At 36.1% G+C, this 14,806-nt stretch overlaps 1 protein-coding gene across 3 annotated transcripts in view; it reads right to left on the reverse strand.

Moving 5' to 3' along the window:
- Positions 1 to 14,806, reverse strand: part of PTPN4 (protein tyrosine phosphatase non-receptor type 4) — a 110,109-nt gene that overhangs the window by 61,188 nt on the left and 34,115 nt on the right. For all 3 annotated transcript variants that reach the window (XR_007904465.1, XM_051787011.1, XM_051787012.1), the window contains exons 2-3: positions 7,149 to 7,303; positions 787 to 894 (exon numbers count right to left, since the gene is read on the reverse strand). Coding sequence is in view for 2 of the 3 variants with exons in the window: in XM_051787011.1 (XP_051642971.1) it covers positions 787 to 894; positions 7,149 to 7,303 (263 nt within the window). In the remaining variant the exon portion in view is untranslated. The remainder of the gene's footprint in view (positions 1 to 786; positions 895 to 7,148; positions 7,304 to 14,806) is intronic.

Here is a 14,806-nt window from a genome sequence, read left to right on the forward strand (position 1 = left end):
GAACTATTCACAAGTGAACGTGGATGACTTTTGACACACAAGTTGGGAGATAAATTTAGACCCCATCACTGTGCTGCACATATAGTAGGAATAAGGTAAAGAACAGTATTATAAGGAATAATACTTAGTTAAATTGCACTTCAAACCAAGTATTGAACATTTGATAACTATAAAAGAAAGTAGTCAAGAAGCATTCTTCAAGCAACATTAATCTCAGTGGTACTGCTGTAACTATTACAGTGAATGGTACAGCTGGACCTCTTTGTTTCTACTGGTGATTTACAAAGTTCCAGTTGAACAGAATTCCCTTTCAAATAAAGCCCACAAAGTATTGTAAGCCCTGGTCAGAGTGGACTATATGAAGCACTATTAGAAGACCACAAGGTATCTGAGCTAGAAACAGAAACATCATACTGGACAATCTAAAACCCACTCATTTTTTAAGTCGTATTGATAAAAACAACAACAAAACAAAATTAAAACATATTTACTATTTCTGACAACAATCATGCAGTCCAGTAAACAGATAAAATAAAGCAAACAATATCCTTTTAAGGTATTATTTCATAAGCACAGATCTCAATATTTTACTCCAAATCTGTGACTATTCATATGTACTTTTATCACAACTACAGCAAGGTGATACTGACCCACTGAAATGACACAGTTGGGGAAGATGGCACAAAATTGCAATGGTTTCTATTTACTTCTCTTTAAATAACATAGTACAGTGATGACCATAATTATGATTTTTAAAATAGTACTTATAAAGCAGAGTCAACTTACAGGGTTATCAGTAGATTCATCAGCCAACTGTAAACCAAAGTAATCTCTCTCTGTCAAATCGAGATGCTTGAAGACTACATCCAATAGAACTTGGCCCTGATCATGTTTCTGTAGAGAACAAATGCATACCTTTTTTTTAATGAACAAATATATAATTGGACACAGAGACTTCAGGCAGGTAGAGAACATATACATTCTTTCAGATGCACTGTAACAGTCTAAATTTTAAATATCAAGAAGTGTATCCCAGGAGTACTATTTTTAAATGAGCTTCATCTCTCTTTTTGAAACATATGTAAGGAAATCATTTTTCTTCTCTGTCATTTTCTGACAGTAAGAATTTCTCACTTCTCAGCTAGCTACATGATTATTTCTGAAAGCCATTCATTAGCCAAATTTGATATTTAAAAGTAGTACTGAAAAACAAAAAAGAAAAAAGTTTAAGATTTAATAAAGAACTCGGTACAAGTAAGAGTCTTGTTTGGGTCACTGAATTCAAATGTACAGGTCTGTACAAGTTATTCTTCCTTATTTTATCTGAAAACCTATTCCTGACTCTAAATGAACCAGCACATCGAAAATGTTTCCAAAGTTTAATGGTACAGACAGCTGAAGCAGCCAAACATCTAATTGAGAAGTGTCATTTAAACATGTTCTCTCTAAAATACTACTTCACTCTAAATGAACTAATTCAAATGAAGTGGGTAATAGTAATATTGTTTTTCAGAGACAAGTGAACAAACTTGATTTCTACTCCAGGGACAAATCTTACCCTCAAAATGATATAAAAAGAATCTGTAGTTAGTACCTAGCAATTTTTTGCCTAACCTGAAAATGCTGCCAACACAGTAACTGAAACACCAAGTGTGTCATTACGACAGGACTCAATAAACGCATTTGGTGAAATCTGAAGGGAGTTTCCCAAAGAAGTTAAAGTGTCATAGCTCCTTGAAATACAAGAGACAAGCAAAATTCTGCAAGAACAACTGTCAAACAAAAAGAAATAAGAAAGCGATGATTGATACATTTTCCACCCAGATTTTCTACTCCTCTGGCGCCCAAGCAGAGAAGCTTCTAATAATCTCCTAGGTGCCAAGTATTATTGATGCTGCAGTGGATTTGATACATCTTGCCTTGTTTACTGTAGGCAGTAAGATATTTTTATAGTTTTAAAACAAAAAAACCTCCTGTTCTGCTCACAAATGACCTCACTTCACATAGAGATTATGTAACAGTGTACTTTTACAGCTGTTAAAACAGAAGTACGTAACTAAAAGATCAAAATAAGAATTTGATATCCATATAAGAAAAAAATTTACAAATCTACAAGTCCATAGTCAGACATCTGTTAACATCTAAGAGCATCTTATGAAAACTAATTTTTTTGTTCAGCTGAAATTACACTGAAGTTGAATAAACTGTCACTGGCAGTTATTTGGGGCTAAAAACTCCAAGAAGCTTGAAAATTTATTTCATAATAATTTTTAAAAAAAGTAGATAACAGTTATCCATAAATTATGCTTGAAATAATCCCAAGAGGACAATCATAATCACAGCTCTGCACATTCAAGTTGAAATTACATAAGGCATATATTTCAGGTCTCATATAAATTTGGCTAAGTTGAAGCAATCTATGATTTGCTATATTTACTTTGAAAAAAAGATCTTATTTAAAAAAAATGCTACAGAGAAAATTTCTTGATGTTTAACAAAATATAGAAGCACCACTGTTAAAAAGTTCACTACTGGAAAAATTTACTTTCCAAATTACTAAAAACAAACAAAGAAAAAAATCAGATGTTAATGTAATAAATGTACAACAGCATAAATGCAGAAGGCATTTTTATACACAATCCAAAAAATAGTCACTTTCATTTTTACTAAATTAGGAGTTTCTGCTATATTTTGAAATAAACCAGTCATCAGTACAGTTTTAACAGCAAATAAAACTAATTTTAAAATTACATAGCAACACTAATTGCCTCTTGGCATTTTTCCCATGTAGATTTAAATAAGAACTCAAACTGAGAACTTATGACGGTAACTACCAGAAAATGGGAGACTTTGGAACCCAAGTTTAGGCTTACAATTCCCACAGCTGACATGTGACCTCTTTAAGGAAGTTGCAGATACCATCTCCGTAGCTTTTTTCCAATCTAATCCTGACAATGTGTACTGTTTCTTAAATATCTGAATAGATGTTTCCTAATGAAAAAGCTTGGAGCTCGCGGATCAGTTTGAATTAAGAAACAGAGAACATCAGTTCACGACCACAAGGAAGGTATTTCTGCTGCAACTGAGCAGCAAATTTGGTAAGAGAAGACTAATTTCAACATGAAGCATTTGTTTGGATCAGAATGTTTTACTCTCAGTTCAAAATAAAGATAAGCATCTAGTAAAACCAGACCTCAGTTTAACCCATCTCAGATATTTATATAATGATGTTGCAGCTTGCCAAAGCAGGTGAAGGTCACAATCCTGCTTGTTGAGAAAGGTCTAAAATATTTGTAATACTATCACAACATTGAATAGCTGCTTTAAAATATAAAAAAATATGATAGCAAGTTTAAACGTTTGATTTTTTTTTACACAAAAGCAAAACCAATTAATGTAGATGAGCATAAAAAGAAACTTGCTTTGTTGCTAGAGATACAAAGTTAAACATTGTCATTTCCTTGTAAAACATGAAATAATGGAAACATATGAAAAATGGGAACTATCTATCACAAAACTGCAGTAGTTAGACACAAAAATATCAATATTTTTTCCAGACTGAAGTATTAAAAGGTTATAATGACTTATCAGTCATTACTGGAGGCAAAATGGCTCATAAATTTTGGCCTTTCAGGACAAATTTGACATAAAGACTAGACATCAATATGTTAACTGCACTTTATGAACTATCTATCATCTAGTACCAGTAGATACATACACACATTCATTTCTACTTGCAAAATGATTGTTACCTGTTTGCAAACACCCGTGTTTGAAAATTTAGACAAACACCTGCAACTACACAGGTTTAATGCCTGGTTACCAACTCCTACCACCTTCTCACTCTGTATTTCTGATGTTTTGGTTTTGTCACTGGTCACATCAACTGCAAACATGAGATATCACTGTAGTGTCAGCCCAAGCAAATTGGGACTTGGGATGACAGAGGAATGGGATGATGGGTTTTTCGTTTTTTTCTTTTTTTTGGTCAAAGAAAAAAGTGCAAGTAACTAAGTAATGCTCAAGATTAAATTACTGAAAATATTAACTTCTAAAATTACAGGGGGGGTGGTATGCAATTTTGGGGGTATTTTTTTCTTGTTTCCTTTGGGTTATTTCACAGGTTTTCAGATTTTACTTCTGCTAGAGTGTAAGTTCATTAAGTTTGAAGAGCATTCTCGGATAATAAAGGCTCCAAACCGAAACATTTGTCCATGACCACTAATCTTGCTCACAGAACAACCCATCCCATCTACCTTGACTTAGTTTTCCCTCAAGTTCAGTGTGATCTCTGTATCCACATACTGGCTTTCAGGGACTACAAGTAAGTCATCCCGCATGGAAAATATATAATTTGAGGTATTTAAACAAGTAATTAAAACCAATTAAAGTAATTTGATCTTGAAGAAGCAGTTTTACGGTAATGCAAATCATCCTGATCACGTTATTAACTTGTCAGCCTCATTTCTCCCAGCCACGTGCTCTACTGAAGCCTGCTTTTCAGGATCGAAGCAGGATTTCTTCATTTGGTAAGCAGAGCATTTTATAGAAAGGATTTCTACTCTTCAAACATGTGCACAGGTTAGCTCCAACTGATTCTTCTGCCTGCAACCAATATAACCTTTGTCTGGCTACAGTCCACAGGGATTATTTGGTTTGATTTGTTATGCTCTATACAAGGCAAAGCTTAGCACAAAGCTGCCTATTTTGCAGATCAATGGAAAGGGCTGGTTAAAACGTGAACTTAGAACATGTCACATATTATCAAGAGACACTGTCTGTGATCAGTACTTTGCTGATGGAGAAGAAACAGCACTTGAGTACATTTTCACTAATGCAGCACTGCATACTCCAGATGATTAAATTTTACGATCATTAGCATACAGAATACCTATAGCAATCATCAGGAGGAAAAAACACGCTAATTTATTTGATGTTATCTTTGTTCTTCTTATTTTGAAAACAATTTCATAAATATTTATTGCTAAGTACAGTGTCAACCGCAATAAAGTAAAACAAAGCTATAAAACCTGAAAACCTGTATGCCATGTAGGTTACATTTGCTACAGTTGAATACTTTATTACTCCCTATTTGTGAAAAAACAGATTGAGGCTAAGACATGAGATCAAAATATTCAGCACCAAGGAACTTTTTATTCCCGAGACTCAGTTTTAATAGACAAACTTGCAGACTGATCTGTATAAGCAGTAATGCGTGATCCATGCAACTAAAATATTTAGCACACTAGGGAGGTGGTGAGAACATATTACATAAATTTTTCTTGGGAGAGACAGAATAGACATTTGAGTATTTATACCTGGTGCTTCTGCTCTAGAGAGGCACTAGCATTCTCTAAAAACATACAGCTTTTGAACAGCGAGATCAAAAAGAAGCACAATCTCCCATGCTTATTGTACAACAATTATTCCTTACGTTACCCAATTCTTATAAACAAACAAAAAACTACGAGACAGACACCTTAATGGAGAACTTATGCACCTAAAAGCAAAGACGAGAACATTTACAATTTCTTATGTGCTTCTAATGCATTGTATCAAACTACATTTTCCCCATAATGCTTTTTGGGAAGCAGTATAGACTGGGAAACTGTTAGCAAGGATGAGAAGAGTTAGAGAAGAGGGAAAAGGGATATAGGAAAAATTATCCCAGAAGGAAAATAGGCCTTGATGTTGACAAAGTCTTTGGGCATCCCTCCCCCAGCTCCATCATTCAAAATTCCCACATTTTACTACTCAGAAGTCCTGAAAAGTTAAATATTTTCTGAATGAACTACAAAAATGTCTCAAGAGAACATCCTAAGCTCTTCTATCCTGATTGAAATATCTAAACCAAATAACCACCTGACCTACCTCTAAACCTTAAGTACTTGACAATGGATCCTTGCAAGTTTTTGCTAGATAACAGATTTCACTTCTCTGATAGGCAGCTATAGGCTGCACAGGCTCTAACCACTGATTACAGAATAGAGAAATGCAATCTCTCTCACCAATCTTCCCTAAAACATTCAAATGTATCAATATCCTTCCTGAACACTGAATATCAGAATTCAATATAATTACTGAGCACCAGAACTTTTTCAAATAGTCTGAATTAAACGTATCCCCATAGATTTGACAACTGCTTCAGTTTCTCCTTCATTTCCCATTTGAAGTCCCACAGTCTTGTATGATATTGAGCTACTCCTTCACTCCACTTGCTGAGGTTTTCTCTTGAAAAATTTTAGTAATCATGCCACCTGTAACTTTCACCATCACATTATTTAATCTTTCTCCATGTAAGTCATCAATTCTATACCTTATAAAGTAAAAGCAGAGTTCTACTGTCCCAAGACAACCCTACAGCTTCTTTCCTCTTAAATTCTGGTTCTTCTCATACAAAGATCCCTTTAAATGCTTTAATGTTTTCTTGTGAGGTCCTTGCCTATTTTTGAAAGCAAGGGTTGTGCTTGTGGGAACATACACACAAAACCATGAACATTTTCATTTTAACCCCTTATCAAGGATTACAGATTAGAAAATGGGAAGAATAACATATTTTAAATTCCAGGTTCATATATAAAAGTTATTAATTTTTTTCATTCACAGTCCTCAGTATTCAGCAACCAGCTTTGTATTTGCTCTCCTGCCATTCTCACCAGTGTAACAGAAGGTGGTGAGCTTAAGTGAGGGAAATCAGAGAACAAGAATGTTAACTGAGAAAAGCAAAAAGCAGGGAAATACTTTAAGATGACAGCTGTGACCAAATATAACCAAACAGATGATTGAACACAGTCAGCTTACCATTATATCTTATTCATGCTCAAAACACAAAAACCAGAACGCAGCAGAACAAAAGCTTTTCTTTCAACTCAATGTCAATACCGTCCTCCATTTCCACTAGACAACTTTAATCCGTAAAGAGAACTACTAGAAATAAATTATGCTCTGTATATTGGATTTTGAAATGATGATGGTGCCAGAATGACTAAGTTTACAGTAACACAGCATGCACATGTACAAGCATGTCTGCCTGAACACAACTTGCCCTTCTATCCTGTACCTAATACAGGAAGTCAAACTCTAGCCATACAAATCCAGCAAAGAAAAGCAGGCCTGGGATATTGATTTGCAGTAAGCCAATGACTTACATTAACTCTGAAAGCTTGTACAGTGTTATCCAGGAGAAGAATGTTGCAGACCACCTCCGTATGCTGCCTGTCCCGTGCCAGCTCAGACGCTCGTACATTGTAGGTTCTGCCAGCAGGCAATCGGAAACGTGCGGTCATTACTGTCCACACAGGGTCTGCAGGCAAAACAAACACAAAATTTGAAAAGATCAAAAAAATGCAAATGTAAGAGTGTCATACTTCAAAGAAAGGTGAACAAACAGCAAGTCCATTATTTAAAAACTCTATTACAGACAAAAGAAGAAAGAATACTAAATTCATCGTAGCCAATAACGAAGCAATGTCTTCCAAGTTACAACACAACCTTATACCAAAATACTCAGTCCTTTACTTTCTGTCCATTGTCCACACCCTCTCTATTTTAAGGTTGTTTTGTAGTTTTGCTGGCTTTTTTGGGGTTTGGTTGGGTTTTTTTTAAAGATTCAGAACGGCATTTTCAATTCAAAAGGCACTGTAATTGTTGGGCATCATGGCTACTAGGTCCCAGTGTTAGATGCAATTAAGTAACTAATTTCAGTGCAACTCAGCAAAAAGAAATATGCTTACATAAAAAGCTTTATAGAGAAAAAGCACAGAGAAAAGAAAGCAGCAAATACACGAGACTTTGATGCGTTATTCTGCAATGTCTGTGCATTCACAGTGTAGTCATTAGACATAGAATGCAGAGTCATAACAAAAACATTAGCATTGTTTCTTCCCCCTTTCTTTATAAATTACAACATGAATAGTTTAAGATTCATCAAACCACTGAATCTTCTGCCTATGTCAATTTGTCAGTTTGAGAGCACAAACAATTCTTATTCTCTAAGTAAGGAACTCTGACGGTCACAAGTCCACACCCTGCACTGAGGGCTGATAAATGAAATGCAAGAACTGACTCTCACTTTTCAAATCTAAGATTCTGATGATTATCATCCAGCCCTGGACTAGCAAAGTACTCATGTCCCCACCTGACGCTATTAGCCCTGTCCAACGATACCAGCTACTTTCTCAAGTACCTCACAGGATCAGGGCCTGTGATTCACCTAATTACACAGTCAGCAAACTATTTCCACATCCTTTGACAAGGGCACAAGCAAATGAAGTTTCATAACTTAAGCAGAGAACATACTGAGACATAAAATTAAAATACATTGAAGAGTAGTAAAAGAAAACAGGTATTCTCAAAACCGAATATAAAACAATTGATTTTTCCTTATTCTGTATAAAATTATGACGACTTCAAAAACATTTACATTTGGGGGGGTGGGGTGTATCACGATAAAAAAAACAAAGGAGAATTTAGCAGAGGACAGCAAATATTCCAGCAGTGATTAGAGAGCTTGTATGGATTGTAAGAGGTAGCTGTGCTCCAATATACACAAATGAATAGGGGTAAGAAGTGAAAGATCAGTCCCCTCCTAAATGGTTGATAATTTCAATACATAGGCTCTCATGGGAAAGCGATCCAAACTGGGACTTGGCAGTTTAACCATCTTTCCACTGTACAGCCTGAGCAACTGCCCTAAAAATCCCTGAGGTAATTTGCTTTTCTAAATCACATCTTCTGCTCTTTAAGCATGACCACACACCTCAGACATAAAAAATCTTCTTGATGATAATCCATCCTTGCAAAATGTTTCAGTTTTGACTTAACCAGCATTTTCAGATTAATAAGTACTTGCTTCCTTACCAGACAGCTTTTTTATTTTGGAAACTCAGTCACTCTGCTTCAGAACTGCAATGCTGTATTCATGCAGAATTACAGCAAGTTTATTTTTGTTTTGCTAAACCAACATGACTAACTGAAGGACACAGGCAACAGATAAACCCACCAGCTGCTAAACTCATGGCTTTCTCTTAATGATAAATTAATGAAAAATTGTGTCGCAAACATTAAAACTCTCAAGTAAAGCTACAAACAAAGTCCAGGTCTGACAGCTCCTCATGGAGAGGCTGCTTCTGCTATGCCTTCTACAGCTCTCAAAAGTAAAAAGCAGGAGAAAACTAACAGAGAAGAGGAACTGACCCTCTATACCAGTGACCTGAGCCAACAAGGAAACGTTTCACAAACAGTATTTTGTCACATAGACACAATCGCAAGGCCAATTACCCTACTAGTCAGAATAGCATAAAGATTGGCATCTCTATCAGTGCACCTACACAACCGATAAGGACAGCCAGGACTTGAGGATGGTATTTGCCTGTGAACTGAATCAAAGAAGGGTTCAGAAAAGCATGCCATTTGATTAAAAACAGTATCTCCAAACCACAGAAATAACCCTTTGACAGGCATATTTTACAAGGATTTGAAAAAGTAACAAATCAACCAAGAAACAGTAAGGGTTATCTTCAGAGCCCTTTTCCACAAATACAAACACCAGTGCACAAAGAGGGACTGTTTAGCTTCTAAATAAGTACTGCAGTCTTCACAAATCCATTTGGTAGGGAGCTAGGTGAGTCCAACTCAACAATCTACAATTTTGTAGAAGAAGGGAAAAAAAAAAAAAGACTTGCTAAAGGTCAAAAACCATCATGCTTTAAGGGAAGAAAAAGGCATGTCTCGCCTTTTGCCCTGTTCTTTCCTCTACATTTGTCTTATTTGTTGACCAAGACAAGACCAACAGTACTTCTTCCTTCCTCATCACTACCTTACACTAGACAGAAAACTTCTGGGTTTCAAACACAGCAACAAATCCATAAGAGTGAGCAAGGAGAAAATCTGCCCTCAGTGACCCTCTAAATCCTTTAACACCAAGCAACCTTTCGCTCTGTTCCTTTGACAGACCAAACCTGCAGATCTATCTGTGCTTTAACATAGATCATCTTTGTTCCCACCAAACAAAAAACAGCAAATAGTCACAGAGAGTGATTTGGGTCTTTCTCAATGCACACAAATGAAATGATCAAATTCAAGAAAGAAGGCACTGTATTATAAGTTTGCAATGGAAACAGGACCACCTATACTGGGTCAGAACAACAGTTCATCAAGCTCCCGGACTGGAAGGGCAACACTTTCTCTGTTCTCTTTAAGGAAGAAAGAAACAAATAGGACACACATTTCTCTCATGCTGTTTCACAGTCTGGAGTTTAGCATCTTCCTAGTGTGAAGCTCATATTCCCATCATGCTGGACATCAGTCATTCATGAATGTTTTCTTCATAGACTTATGAAACCATGTTTTGTACTTTCAGATTAGGCAGTGAAAAATTATATTCCCTGTCTCACATAAAATACATAGTAGCTTGAACCACCATCTCATAGCAGACAAGTTTCTTGCATGAAACTAAGAGACTTTTGCAACTAGGGAACACAGTTTTACAGCTAAGTACAATGACTGAAATCCTGAAATACTTCTACAAAATGGAAATATATCAGTCATGAGCATAATAGAGAGGAAGGTGACAATAGAATGACTACTTTTCTGCAAACCACATTCAAAGTTATTCTTTCCACATGTCAGAAAAGAAACTATGGAAGCATGTAGGGAATAAGCTAAAAAGCCTTCACTATGACATGCTCTCTCAAAAATACTCCTCCTTCTAAGATCTGCCAGGGCTATTACATGTAACTGCTTTGTGGCCAATCCTGCACACACGACCTGTATTTAAACCTCTATCAGCACACGTCCATTTTACGAAAAGGACACAGTTGCTACGTACAGACAGACCCTGCAATTAATGGACTTTTACTCTGATACATTTGTTACACAAAATAATTGGCCCCAAATTGTATCCATACCATCTTTACTACTCCTTTCTTCCAGACATAAATGCACCAAGAACACAGACAGTATAATTTCTCCTGACCACATATTGCAAATCTTGCTATACATTTTGAAAACTTACTAACAACACAGCAGGATGGCTAGCTATTGCTTATAAGGTTATAAATCATAGCTATCTGATTTCCCAACACATATTGATATTTAAAATGACAAAAACTGATAAAAATTCAGCTACACTGGTTGCATACTTCTGCAACAAAAATCAGTTATAGCTGAAGCTAGTATGGAACAAAAAGAGGACTTATTTAAGCTCCAAAGTAAAATCTGCATCCCCAAAAGAAGTAAGAGTAAAGACAAAAGCTGAGATTCAAACAAAATAAAAGTTTGAGAACAACTGGTTTAAACAGCAGGCTAACTTCAGCAAGGTACTACCATGTGTGCACATCCGTGTCATAGGCAGTGCCATGGCCACTTACTCTACATTATTTTTATACATGCAAGTATGTTATATAAATTGGACTCAGATTAATCTTCACATATGAAGAAGGTTTCTGCTAATAATTTTTCAGTGTCTTCTGCTGAGCATGTGATATTTAGATACATGAATTAACAATCCAAAGCACGTGCTGCTCCAGCAACTGGAGAAGGACAGAACTTGTGCAATGAAGCTCCACTCACCTCTCAGATCTGTGGAGGGAGTAAGTTGTACATTTTCTGCCTGAGCTCAGGTTTCAAGTGATGAAGCAATTCAAGGGAGTGTTCCCTATCAAAGGGCAGAACATTCCTGCAATACTGGCTTGGTTAGGGCACTGAAGAGCATATAGAAGCTTCAAGTGAATTTTCGGCATCCTTTATTCTTTTATGTAAATGTCTACAGTAAAATGACAATTTGCTTCAGCTTACAATAAACTAACCAATTTTAAGCAGCTTAATAAATAAGCAGTTGGTTAAGCATGTAATTAACTGAAATTTAATTTATCCAGGAGTGCAACCACTTTGCTGACTTGATGCAAACTGTCTTTAAAAGAACTTTTCATTACTGTATAGAAAAGCAACCACCTTAACACACTGCCCTATGCACATGTGCATGACAGGACAAGAGAAATTTAATTTTTCATGGCTTCTCTGAAGTAGATAAGAAGTTAATGCACTGTCAGATTTCCATTTGTTCATAAGCTCGTATTTTAGCAATCCAGAAGGCATATATTTCCACCGGGGTCCACCTGTTCATTTGGGGACAACACATTACATGAATTTGCTACAAGAGGTGGAAAAGTAGGCCAGACTCATAGAAGACCTTACCACATGGTGCAGTTTGAATACATTCAGTAAAATGTAGACCCCACTGTTACTAAAATTACCCAGACAATCTAATTATGACGAAAAAAATTCTATTAAAAATACAAAGACGATTTTTAAGGTTTAAACAGAGTAATACAACAAACTGTACTTCAAACCAACACTGAGCTATATCTAGAGCCCATCTTCATACACGTTTATTGAAAAAATGTTAGTGAAACTACATCAAATGTTTTAATCCAACTAGTCAGAAAATGCTAAACGTTAGTTGACTGTGTACTATTTGAGGGAATTCCACATTAGTCCAACACAAAAGCTCAAATTTTTTTTTCTTTCAAAAATCTGTTTTGAAAGCTTTCAGCAATTCTGATGTAGTCCACAGCTTCAGGACATTCCTTAAAAATAAAACCAGAGTAGAAATACATTTTCATTTAAGTGAATCGACCCATGCACTACAATCCTGAACTCGATCCAACAATTCATACTTCATTCATTTCTTCCTGCTTTCTGCTCACCAAACAATGGAAAGTATCCATCAATCTTTAAAGCTGATATGTAAACATTGGTTCATTTCACTTTGCAGTCACCAGGTGCAAAGGTTTCAGCAAGACTTCTAGTCAGACAACAGCATCATTATTGATTCTGGGCTCTATCAAAAGTTTCTCTTTAATTTCTAAATTTATTATCTTTAATATATAAATTAATCAAATTCATTCTGTTTAAGGAAAACAATATACTCCTGAAAAGTTATTATACAGCCACTTATTAAACTTTTCCTAAAACTTCACTGGAAGAGAGGGATATCACATTTTTGCTGTTGATGAACGGAAACAGTTACTGACACCGTGCAACGTAACTACAAGCACGAGTCCTTCAGTGCTACTACATTCCCAGACAGTTGTCAAAAGACAGAACTGGATACAAGGAGACACAGGCTTTGGAAGTCAGGAAGGTAAAGTTTCCAAAACCTCAGCAACTTCTCTTCACTGGTGGGTAACCAGACTGTGCTCTCTTTAGCCCCGGTATCTGCAGAGGGCTGGCAGCTCCAAACTCTGCTGCTCTCTTTGTTACAGCCTGGCCCTGGGCAGCCTCCAGACTTCTTACATGAAAATGTTGCACAAGCTCACCTGATTTCCAGCTGCTTCTACACGTTCCTCCAAGACCTCTATTACCAGCAGACACTCTGAGATGCTTGACTAAATTCTTCACAGATGCCAGAAGCATAGAACAGCAAACAAAATTCCTATCTGCAAGTACTTCACTTTTGAAAGCAATAAAGAACAACATACTCATATGCCCCTCAAAACATCCATCATCTCACCTGTACTTTAATGAATGAGCTACTCTTACATCCTCCTTTTCTACATCCTCAATCAACAACATGAAGAGCCAAATCTAACACAAGTGTTCATTCTTAAAGTATATCTGACAGTTTCTGAAAATTCTGGGCCCTAACTTCAACAGCTGAGAGAAAAGAAACTCAATTTAGCCTCTCTCCTCCACCATCAGCTTCTCCTATACACATGCCAGTAGCAGAGAATTAATTTAATATTCTAGCTGCTTGGATAAGTTTCTAAGATTGTTAATTCAACTCATTTTATGAACATGGGATTTCATGGGGTTTGGCTGTGGATTTCAGTACAGGTTTGATGCCTAAATAAATAAGTACTCTCAGTTAAACAAATTACTTGAGGACTTCTTTTTAAATTAAGACCTCCTAGGATAATGCTTTTTATTGACTTCTTTGGAAAGGGGTTTCAAATTTGAACAACTGCTGTGTGATATCAAACAAGATTTTCACTGTTATAATCACATAATTACTAAAAGAGACAAAGGTTAAAGATAAAACACCTTGCTCTGTCACTTCCAGAATGTCATACTTTCTAACATAAGAATAATAATTAATGAGCGTTCAGTCCTTCTACACAGGATAGTGGTGAATTTGTTAGAGACACCTGGAGGCTGTAGAGTAGAACACAGCAAATTAGTGAGATAGTACTGCAGCAACCTACTATTTCATCTAAAAAATAAATTATTTTGGCAATTTGACAATTTCCTCCCTTGCTCCTCCCTGACCCCAAGAATAAGGGCACAGCTAACAGAGAAGCCTATAATAAGTGAAACTTCTTCCTAATTAAATGTCAATACTCATTAATGCTTGAACTGCATGCACCATGCTCACAAAAAAAAGCCTCTCAAATTCAGCTGCTCCCTTTCGCTGCTTTGGGTCAGAAGTAGGACAGTGCAGGAAGACTGGGATCTTTGCTTCACTCCTGTACTCAGCATTTCAGGAAAAACAAAACAGCAACATGAAATTCATTAGTTTGAGATCACAACACCTACTGGCACACTTTAGAAGCAATATTAATAAAAAAATAAGAGTCCTTAGAAACCACACCATCAACACTGCCAATTATTTTGAACCTCAAACCTTTATGTCCTCCCTTTCTATGCTCAGTCATGTTTCATGTGGAAAAAGTAATCCCTCCATCTTCACTATCCAGAACTATTGATGAGACAGAACTTGAGAAGATATTAATTTTTTTTTGGTGAGAAAAAAAAAAAACAAACCAAAAATAGACAAATGGACTTATAGATTCCAAACAGCTCAATA

Source organism: Manacus candei, unplaced genomic scaffold (genome assembly GCF_025592945.1).
Source record: "Manacus candei isolate 608988 ecotype Guabito, Panama unplaced genomic scaffold, ASM2559294v1 h1tg000023l, whole genome shotgun sequence".
Classification (NCBI taxonomy): Eukaryota; Metazoa; Chordata; class Aves; order Passeriformes; family Pipridae; genus Manacus; species Manacus candei.